This window comes from Podarcis vaucheri, assembly GCF_965113315.1.
Source record: "Podarcis vaucheri genome assembly, chromosome: 15".
NCBI lineage: Eukaryota > Metazoa > Chordata > Lepidosauria > Squamata > Lacertidae > Podarcis > Podarcis vaucheri.
In genome coordinates this window covers 46,190,061-46,201,095 of record NC_138753.1, presented here as the reverse complement: position 1 = coordinate 46,201,095, position 11,035 = coordinate 46,190,061, and the positions used below count along the sequence as shown (strand labels likewise).

At 42.2% G+C, this 11,035-nt stretch overlaps 1 protein-coding gene across 5 annotated transcripts in view; it reads right to left on the bottom strand.

Moving 5' to 3' along the window:
* Positions 1–463: 463 nt before the first annotated feature.
* Positions 464–11,035, bottom strand: part of TACC1 (transforming acidic coiled-coil containing protein 1) — a 130,612-nt gene continuing 120,040 nt past the window's right edge. For all 5 annotated transcript variants that reach the window (XM_082200290.1, XM_082200287.1, XM_082200289.1 and 2 more), the window contains one exon: positions 464–2,213. In XM_082200290.1, coding sequence (XP_082056416.1) covers positions 2,145–2,213 — 69 coding nt within the window. In that variant the 3' untranslated portion in view covers positions 464–2,144. The remainder of the gene's footprint in view (positions 2,214–11,035) is intronic.

Here is an 11,035-nt window from a genome sequence, read left to right as displayed (position 1 = left end):
GGCTTAGGTTTAAAAATCCCCCTTCACTGGGAGTTCCAGGAGGGGAATAGGGCTCTCCTAGCTACACTCTCAGCAGCTCCCAGGATTCATTGGGGGAGGTCATGGCTTTAAATGTATGGTGTGAACGCAGTCTCATTGGCTGGCCAGTTTAGCCTTGTCTCACCGGAAAGTCACAAGAGGGTAGAGGCAAATCAGACTTCTCTCCCCCCCCCCACTGAAAACACAGCACAGTAATAAAAGGAAAACAAATACTCCCAACTTGGAAACACTTTATTTTTATTCAGGCAATGGGACATGGAAAAAATATATTAGTAATCATTATTATAATCTCATTTGTGTGAGTATAACTCTTACAAATATTTACCTGACATAGAAAAGGGAAATTATCATACATATCAAATGTGTGATGGTAGCAAGTCACACCCACTGCACAAAGCAGCCCCAGCCGCAGGGCATCCTGGATGGTACAAGGGAACCAAAATAACTGTCAGGTTAATATATCTTGGGGACTTTGTGGCAGACAAGTGCTCTCAGCAACTGTATGCTGGCAGACAGCAATAACTGGGTTTATAGGCAGGCTCCTTTGTGCAAAGGGTTGTTTAGCTTTCACGGCAGAGAGAGAAAGACATGCTGGGAACCAGAGACTAGCAAATTGCTTCTGTTCTGGAATTAAACCGAATCAGCTGGACGATTTAACTAGTCATCAGCCAGATATAAGAGAATCATCCAGTCTGGATTTTTCTGATGCAAGGCAGCCTAATATGGAAGCACAGATTCCAAAATACACCACCAGAACCTTCCCCTCCACCACGATTTTGAGTTCAGGAGATAGGTCGCCTGCATTACATCAACCATTTGGGAGAGAATCATATACTTCTTACATTATGGGAACAGGCTGCATCTGCCACCACCAGAACTAAGTTGCAGAAGCCATTACAAGGTCGATGAGCAACTAAAAAATAAAAGCAATCTGGGACAGTGTAGCATGGAGTAACCCAGTGCCAAAACTGTTCCTGCTAGTGAGCACAACTGCATTAGAAACCACACCTGTCTGCTGCATAGTTTGCCTTCCATACTTTCACCCAGTTTCCAAAGAGATGTCAGGAGCATCTAGAATCCCATTAACAGGGAGGAGATTATATATTCATATTCTTCAATGTCTAGGAGCTGTTACTCACTTGGGAGGCCCTGCATTCAAGGTGCATTCTGGGAAATGTGCTCTCTCTCTGTCACTGGGAGGGAACACTGGCCTCCCACCGCAGCATTAAAGTGCACTAACTGAAAAGAGAAATTCCAGGAGGGTACCCTATGTTGGTCTGTGCCTGAACACACACAAGAGCCTTAAGAAAATGTATCGTGGCACAAACCTTCTAATCTATAAGACCTTATAAAGTCTTTAAGGTGCCCTGAAGCACTGCCTTTTAAATTGCCAATCCTGGCTCACAAAGACTTGCTCTCGCACAATCCAGTAGACCCTAATTTGAATTCTACATGTGATCCACCCTCAGGAAGCAATCTAGACACCAGCCTGTGTCGTGCAACAGCTGCATTAAAACTGGCCTTGTTGCGCACCCCCTCCATTGCAGCTTACTTCACATCCCACTTGTGCCTTCCCCATGCTCACTGCAACCACATATGGCAAAGCACCTGTTTAGGTAAACGACACCTCCTCCTGGCCCCTCCCCATCACCCTTTGGCAGGTATTCACAGCAATGTCCCTTTTCATCAGGCATCAGCTCTCAAGGCAGCAAATGCAGCATCTTCTGTGGGCTGGAGCCCCACCTAGTTGCAGAACAGAGTGGCTGTTCTCAATGCCTTCTTGCAAATAAAATGGCATGTCTCATATGCATATACTGCATATGCCTCACCACTTGCATCTGGGCTACAAAAAGTGGACAGCGGAAGTGAAGCCAAGGAGGAGACCTGGACTGGTGTGTGATGTTGGAAATGAACACATAATAGGGCCTCTGATTCCCTCTTGCAGGTGAAGACTGCTTGATACAGAAGGCAAGTGCATGTGCTTTTCCCTCTCCTGCAGCAGGGGGAAGATTAGTTCTGGAAAATAAGGCAGGGTGCTCACTTGAAGATGCAGATAGACAACAGGAAGTAGCAGAGCATGGTTGCTCTGGACGAGAGAGAGGGGGTCAGTCCGCCTTTCCTAGCTTGGCAATCAGCTCATCGCAGATCTTGGTCAGTTCTTCAATTTCCTGGTTCTGAAAAACACACAAAACGTAGGAAGTGACGAGCTGCTAATGACACATTCTTAAATCTCCTTTCTTGTTGCCACCATTGGGTGCAAGAGAATGCAGAGGGTTTGGGCTGGCGAATGGGATAATGGGATAAGCCAGAGCTTTCCAAACTGTGTGTTGCGACACATTAGCATGTTGCCTTCAGTGTGCAGGCGTTTCATGTGAATGCTGCTCCTCTTGGTACTGGCAAGGGGTTAGTGCTAGTAAAACTGAATTATTGTGTCACGAAATGATGCATGTCTAAAAAGTATGTTACCAACATGAAAAGTTTGGAAAGCTCTGGTATAGGCAGTGGCCACAGTCCAGGGATGGGGAGCCTGCAATCTAGCCAACATGTTGTGGACTCCACACAGGATCCCAATCCCTGCTGTAGAGCATTTCCATTAAAAAAAAAACCCCACAGACTTGCAAAAGTTGAAACCTGCAAAATCCAATAAGGCACCTGTAGTGCAATGGAGTCTCCTTTAAATGCTTGTGCAATCATATTTTCATAGTTTCAACTAGGTCACCTTTCTGTGCCCTGGGCCACATTTGGAAACCAAAGAAACTGTTGTGGGCATCACAAAATGCCCTCAAAACAGGCAAAACATCTACACACATCCCAAACCAAATCAAACACTGACAGAAGAAGTAGCTAAGGAAACCATCCTGAAGAACAACGTCCCCAAAACTCAGTATTTGAAAAAGAAACCCAGGAAGGGCTTTTGCAGGCACCAAGGTGGGCCTCAAGTGAGGGACCATAGCAATAGGGTCTTGGTATTGAGGAAATCAATAACATAACCAAGTTAACCCAAACAGATTCAGGAGTGCTATTTGGAACACAGATTACTGTATATCATCGTGGGCAACAGAATATACAAGTATAAGGTGGGCCTCAAGTGAGGGACCATAGCAATAGGGTCTTGGTATTGAGGAAATCAACCAACATAACCAAGTTAACCCAAACAGATTCAGGAGTGCTATTTGGAACACAGATTACTGTATATCATCGTGGGCAACAGAATATACAAGTATAAGGTGGGCCTCAAGTGAGGGACCATAGCAATAGGGTCTTGGTATTGAGGAAATCAACCAACATAACCAAGTTAACCCAAACAGATTCAGGAGTGCTATTTGGAACACAGATTACTGTATATCATCGTGGGCAACAGAATATACAAGTATAAGGTGGGCCTCAAGTGAGGGACCATAGCAATAGGGTCTTGGTATTGAGGAAATCAATAACATAACCAAGTTAACCCAAACAGATTCAGGAGTGCTATTTGGAACACAGATTACTGTATATCATCGTGGGCAACAGAATATACAAGTATAAGGTGGGCCTCAAGTGAGGGACCATAGCAATAGGGTCTTGGTATTGAGGAAATCAATAACATAACCAAGTTAACCCAAACAGATTCAGGAGTGCTATTTGGAACACAGATTACTGTATATCATCGTGGGCAACAGAATATACAAGTATAAGGTGGGCCTCAAGTGAGGGACCATAGCAATAGGGTCTTGGTATTGAGGAAATCAATAACATAACCAAGTTAACCCAAACAGATTCAGGAGTGCTATTTGGAACACAGATTACTGTATATCATCGTGGGCAACAGAATATACAAGTATAAGGTGGGCCTCAAGTGAGGGACCATAGCAATAGGGTCTTGGTATTGAGGAAATCAATAACATAACCAAGTTAACCCAAACAGATTCAGGAGTGCTATTTGGAACACAGATTACTGTATATCATCGTGGGCAACAGAATATACAAGTATAAGGTGGGCCTCAAGTGAGGGACCATAGCAATAGGGTCTTGGTATTGAGGAAATCAATAGCATAACCAAGTTAACCCAAACAGATTCAGGAGTGCTATTTGGAACACAGATTACTGTATATCATCGTGGGCAACAGAATATACAAGTATAAGGTGGGCCTCAAGTGAGGGACCATAGCAATAGGGTCTTGGTATTGAGGAAATCAATAACATAACCAAGTTAACCCAAACAGATTCAGGAGTGCTATTTGGAACACAGATTACTGTATATCATCGTGGGCAACAGAATATACAAGTATAAGGTGGGCCTCAAGTGAGGGACCATAGCAATAGGGTCTTGGTATTGAGGAAATCAATAACATAACCAAGTTAACCCAAACAGATTCAGGAGTGCTATTTGGAACACAGATTACTGTATATCATCGTGGGCAACAGAATATACAAGTATAAGGTGGGCCTCAAGTGAGGGACCATAGCAATAGGGTCTTGGTATTGAGGAAATCAATAACATAACCAAGTTAACCCAAACAGATTCAGGAGTGCTATTTGGAACACAGATTACTGTATATCATCGTGGGCAACAGAATATACAAGTATAAGGTGGGCCTCAAGTGAGGGACCATAGCAATAGGGTCTTGGTATTGAGGAAATCAATAACATAACCAAGTTAACCCAAACAGATTCAGGAGTGCTATTTGGAACACAGATTACTGTATATCATCGTGGGCAACAGAATATACAAGTATAAGGTGGGCCTCAAGTGAGGGACCATAGCAATAGGGTCTTGGTATTGAGGAAATCAATAACATAACCAAGTTAACCCAAACAGATTCAGGAGTGCTATTTGGAACACAGATTACTGTATATCATCATGGGCAACAGAATATACAAGTATAAGGTGGGCCTCAAGTGAGGGACCATAGCAATAGGGTCTTGGTATTGAGGAAATCAATAACATAACCAAGTTAACCCAAACAGATTCAGGAGTGCTATTTGGAACACAGATTACTGTATATCATCGTGGGCAACAGAATATACAAGTATAAGGTGGGCCTCAAGTGAGGGACCATAGCAATAGGGTCTTGGTATTGAGGAAATCAATAACATAACCAAGTTAACCCAAACAGATTCAGGAGTGCTATTTGGAACACAGATTACTGTATATCATCGTGGGCAACAGAATATACAAGTATAAGGTGGGCCTCAAGTGAGGGACCATAGCAATAGGGTCTTGGTATTGAGGAAATCAATAACATAACCAAGTTAACCCAAACAGATTCAGGAGTGCTATTTGGAACACAGATTACTGTATATCATCGTGGGCAACAGAATATACAAGTATAAGGTGGGCCTCAAGTGAGGGACCATAGCAATAGGGTCTTGGTATTGAGGAAATCAATAACATAACCAAGTTAACCCAAACAGATTCAGGAGTGCTATTTGGAACACAGATTACTGTATATCATCGTGGGCAACAGAATATACAAGTATAAGGTGGGCCTCAAGTGAGGGACCATAGCAATAGGGTCTTGGTATTGAGGAAATCAATAACATAACCAAGTTAACCCAAACAGATTCAGGAGTGCTATTTGGAACACAGATTACTGTATATCATCGTGGGCAACAGAATATACAAGTATAAGGTGGGCCTCAAGTGAGGGACCATAGCAATAGGGTCTTGGTATTGAGGAAATCAACCAACATAACCAAGTTAACCCAAACAGATTCAGGAGTGCTATTTGGAACACAGATTACTGTATATCATCGTGGGCAACAGAATATACAAGTATAAGGTGGGCCTCAAGTGAGGGACCATAGCAATAGGGTCTTGGTATTGAGGAAATCAATAACATAACCAAGTTAACCCAAACAGATTCAGGAGTGCTATTTGGAACACAGATTACTGTATATCATCGTGGGCAACAGAATATACAAGTATAAGGTGGGCCTCAAGTGAGGGACCATAGCAATAGGGTCTTGGTATTGAGGAAATCAATAACATAACCAAGTTAACCCAAACAGATTCAGGAGTGCTATTTGGAACACAGATTACTGTATATCATCGTGGGCAACAGAATATACAAGTATAAGGTGGGCCTCAAGTGAGGGACCATAGCAATAGGGTCTTGGTATTGAGGAAATCAATAACATAACCAAGTTAACCCAAACAGATTCAGGAGTGCTATTTGGAACACAGATTACTGTATATCATCGTGGGCAACAGAATATACAAGTATAAGGTGGGCCTCAAGTGAGGGACCATAGCAATAGGGTCTTGGTATTGAGGAAATCAATAACATAACCAAGTTAACCCAAACAGATTCAGGAGTGCTATTTGGAACACAGATTACTGTATATCATCGTGGGCAACAGAATATACAAGTATAAGGTGGGCCTCAAGTGAGGGACCATAGCAATAGGGTCTTGGTATTGAGGAAATCAACCAACATAACCAAGTTAACCCAAACAGATTCAGGAGTGCTATTTGGAACACAGATTACTGTATATCATCGTGGGCAACAGAATATACAAGTATAAGGTGGGCCTCAAGTGAGGGACCATAGCAATAGGGTCTTGGTATTGAGGAAATCAACCAACATAACCAAGTTAACCCAAACAGATTCAGGAGTGCTATTTGGAACACAGATTACTGTATATCATCGTGGGCAACAGAATATACAAGTATAAGGTGGGCCTCAAGTGAGGGACCATAGCAATAGGGTCTTGGTATTGAGGAAATCAACCAACATAACCAAGTTAACCCAAACAGATTCAGGAGTGCTATTTGGAACACAGATTACTGTATATCATCGTGGGCAACAGAATATACAAGTATAAGGTGGCCTCAAGTGAGGGACCATAGCAATAGGGTCTTGGTATTGAGGAAATCAACCAACATAACCAAGTTAACCCAAACAGATTCAGGAGTGCTATTTGGAACACAGATTACTGTATATCATCGTGGGCAACAGAATATACAAGTATAAGGTGGGCCTCAAGTGAGGGACCATAGCAATAGGGTCTTGGTATTGAGGAAATCAACCAACATAACCAAGTTAACCCAAACAGATTCAGGAGTGCTATTTGGAACACAGATTACTGTATATCATCGTGGGCAACAGAATATACAAGTATAAGGTGGGCCTCAAGTGAGGGACCATAGCAATAGGGTCTTGGTATTGAGGAAATCAACCAACATAACCAAGTTAACCCAAACAGATTCAGGAGTGCTATTTGGAACACAGATTACTGTATATCATCGTGGGCAACAGAATATACAAGTATAAGGTGGGCCTCAAGTGAGGGACCATAGCAATAGGGTCTTGGTATTGAGGAAATCAACCAACATAACCAAGTTAACCCAAACAGATTCAGGAGTGCTATTTGGAACACAGATTACTGTATATCATCGTGGGCAACAGAATATACAAGTATAAGGTGGGCCTCAAGTGAGGGACCATAGCAATAGGGTCTTGGTATTGAGGAAATCAACCAACATAACCAAGTTAACCCAAACAGATTCAGGAGTGCTATTTGGAACACAGATTACTGTATATCATCGTGGGCAACAGAATATACAAGTATAAGGTGGGCCTCAAGTGAGGGACCATAGCAATAGGGTCTTGGTATTGAGGAAATCAACCAACATAACCAAGTTAACCCAAACAGATTCAGGAGTGCTATTTGGAACACAGATTACTGTATATCATCGTGGGCAACAGAATATACAAGTATAAGGTGGGCCTCAAGTGAGGGACCATAGCAATAGGGTCTTGGTATTGAGGAAATCAACCAACATAACCAAGTTAACCCAAACAGATTCAGGAGTGCTATTTGGAACACAGATTACTGTATATCATCGTGGGCAACAGAATATACAAGTATAAGGTGGGCCTCAAGTGAGGGACCATAGCAATAGGGTCTTGGTATTGAGGAAATCAACCAACATAACCAAGTTAACCCAAACAGATTCAGGAGTGCTATTTGGAACACAGATTACTGTATATCATCGTGGGCAACAGAATATACAAGTATAAGGTGGGCCTCAAGTGAGGGACCATAGCAATAGGGTCTTGGTATTGAGGAAATCAACCAACATAACCAAGTTAACCCAAACAGATTCAGGAGTGCTATTTGGAACACAGATTACTGTATATCATCGTGGGCAACAGAATATACAAGTATAAGGTGGGCCTCAAGTGAGGGACCATAGCAATAGGGTCTTGGTATTGAGGAAATCAACCAACATAACCAAGTTAACCCAAACAGATTCAGGAGTGCTATTTGGAACACAGATTACTGTATATCATCGTGGGCAACAGAATATACAAGTATAAGGTGGGCCTCAAGTGAGGGACCATAGCAATAGGGTCTTGGTATTGAGGAAATCAACCAACATAACCAAGTTAACCCAAACAGATTCAGGAGTGCTATTTGGAACACAGATTACTGTATATCATCGTGGGCAACAGAATATACAAGTATAAGGTGGGCCTCAAGTGAGGGACCATAGCAATAGGGTCTTGGTATTGAGGAAATCAACCAACATAACCAAGTTAACCCAAACAGATTCAGGAGTGCTATTTGGAACACAGATTACTGTATATCATCGTGGGCAACAGAATATACAAGTATAAGGTGGGCCTCAAGTGAGGGACCATAGCAATAGGGTCTTGGTATTGAGGAAATCAACCAACATAACCAAGTTAACCCAAACAGATTCAGGAGTGCTATTTGGAACACAGATTACTGTATATCATCGTGGGCAACAGAATATACAAGTATAAGGTGGGCCTCAAGTGAGGGACCATAGCAATAGGGTCTTGGTATTGAGGAAATCAACCAACATAACCAAGTTAACCCAAACAGATTCAGGAGTGCTATTTGGAACACAGATTACTGTATATCATCGTGGGCAACAGAATATACAAGTATAAGGTGGGCCTCAAGTGAGGGACCATAGCAATAGGGTCTTGGTATTGAGGAAATCAACCAACATAACCAAGTTAACCCAAACAGATTCAGGAGTGCTATTTGGAACACAGATTACTGTATATCATCGTGGGCAACAGAATATACAAGTATAAGGTGGGCCTCAAGTGAGGGACCATAGCAATAGGGTCTTGGTATTGAGGAAATCAACCAACATAACCAAGTTAACCCAAACAGATTCAGGAGTGCTATTTGGAACACAGATTACTGTATATCATCGTGGGCAACAGAATATACAAGTATAAGGTGGGCCTCAAGTGAGGGACCATAGCAATAGGGTCTTGGTATTGAGGAAATCAACCAACATAACCAAGTTAACCCAAACAGATTCAGGAGTGCTATTTGGAACACAGATTACTGTATATCATCGTGGGCAACAGAATATACAAGTATAAGGTGGGCCTCAAGTGAGGGACCATAGCAATAGGGTCTTGGTATTGAGGAAATCAACCAACATAACCAAGTTAACCCAAACAGATTCAGGAGTGCTATTTGGAACACAGATTACTGTATATCATCGTGGGCAACAGAATATACAAGTATAAGGTGGGCCTCAAGTGAGGGACCATAGCAATAGGGTCTTGGTATTGAGGAAATCAACCAACATAACCAAGTTAACCCAAACAGATTCAGGAGTGCTATTTGGAACACAGATTACTGTATATCATCGTGGGCAACAGAATATACAAGTATAAGGTGGGCCTCAAGTGAGGGACCATAGCAATAGGGTCTTGGTATTGAGGAAATCAACCAACATAACCAAGTTAACCCAAACAGATTCAGGAGTGCTATTTGGAACACAGATTACTGTATATCATCGTGGGCAACAGAATATACAAGTATAAGGTGGGCCTCAAGTGAGGGACCATAGCAATAGGGTCTTGGTATTGAGGAAATCAACCAACATAACCAAGTTAACCCAAACAGATTCAGGAGTGCTATTTGGAACACAGATTACTGTATATCATCGTGGGCAACAGAATATACAAGTATAAGGTGGGCCTCAAGTGAGGGACCATAGCAATAGGGTCTTGGTATTGAGGAAATCAATAACATAACCAAGTTAACCCAAACAGATTCAGGAGTGCTATTTGGAACACAGATTACTGTATATCATCGTGGGCAACAGAATATACAAGTATAAGGTGGGCCTCAAGTGAGGGACCATAGCAATAGGGTCTTGGTATTGAGGAAATCAACCAACATAACCAAGTTAACCCAAACAGATTCAGGAGTGCTATTTGGAACACAGATTACTGTATATCATCGTGGGCAACAGAATATACAAGTATAAGGTGGGCCTCAAGTGAGGGACCATAGCAATAGGGTCTTGGTATTGAGGAAATCAACCAACATAACCAAGTTAACCCAAACAGATTCAGGAGTGCTATTTGGAACACAGATTACTGTATATCATCGTGGGCAACAGAATATACAAGTATAAGGTGGGCCTCAAGTGAGGGACCATAGCAATAGGGTCTTGGTATTGAGGAAATCAACCAACATAACCAAGTTAACCCAAACAGATTCAGGAGTGCTATTTGGAACACAGATTACTGTATATCATCGTGGGCAACAGAATATACAAGTATAAGGTGGGCCTCAAGTGAGGGACCATAGCAATAGGGTCTTGGTATTGAGGAAATCAACCAACATAACCAAGTTAACCCAAACAGATTCAGGAGTGCTATTTGGAACACAGATTACTGTATATCATCGTGGGCAACAGAATATACAAGTATAAGGTGGGCCTCAAGTGAGGGACCATAGCAATAGGGTCTTGGTATTGAGGAAATCAACCAACATAACCAAGTTAACCCAAACAGATTCAGGAGTGCTATTTGGAACACAGATTACTGTATATCATCGTGGGCAACAGAATATACAAGTATAAGGTGGGCCTCAAGTGAGGGACCATAGCAATAGGGTCTTGGTATTGAGGAAATCAACCAACATAACCAAGTTAACCCAAACAGATTCAGGAGTGCTATTTGGAACACAGATTACTGTATATCATCGTGGGCAACAGAATATA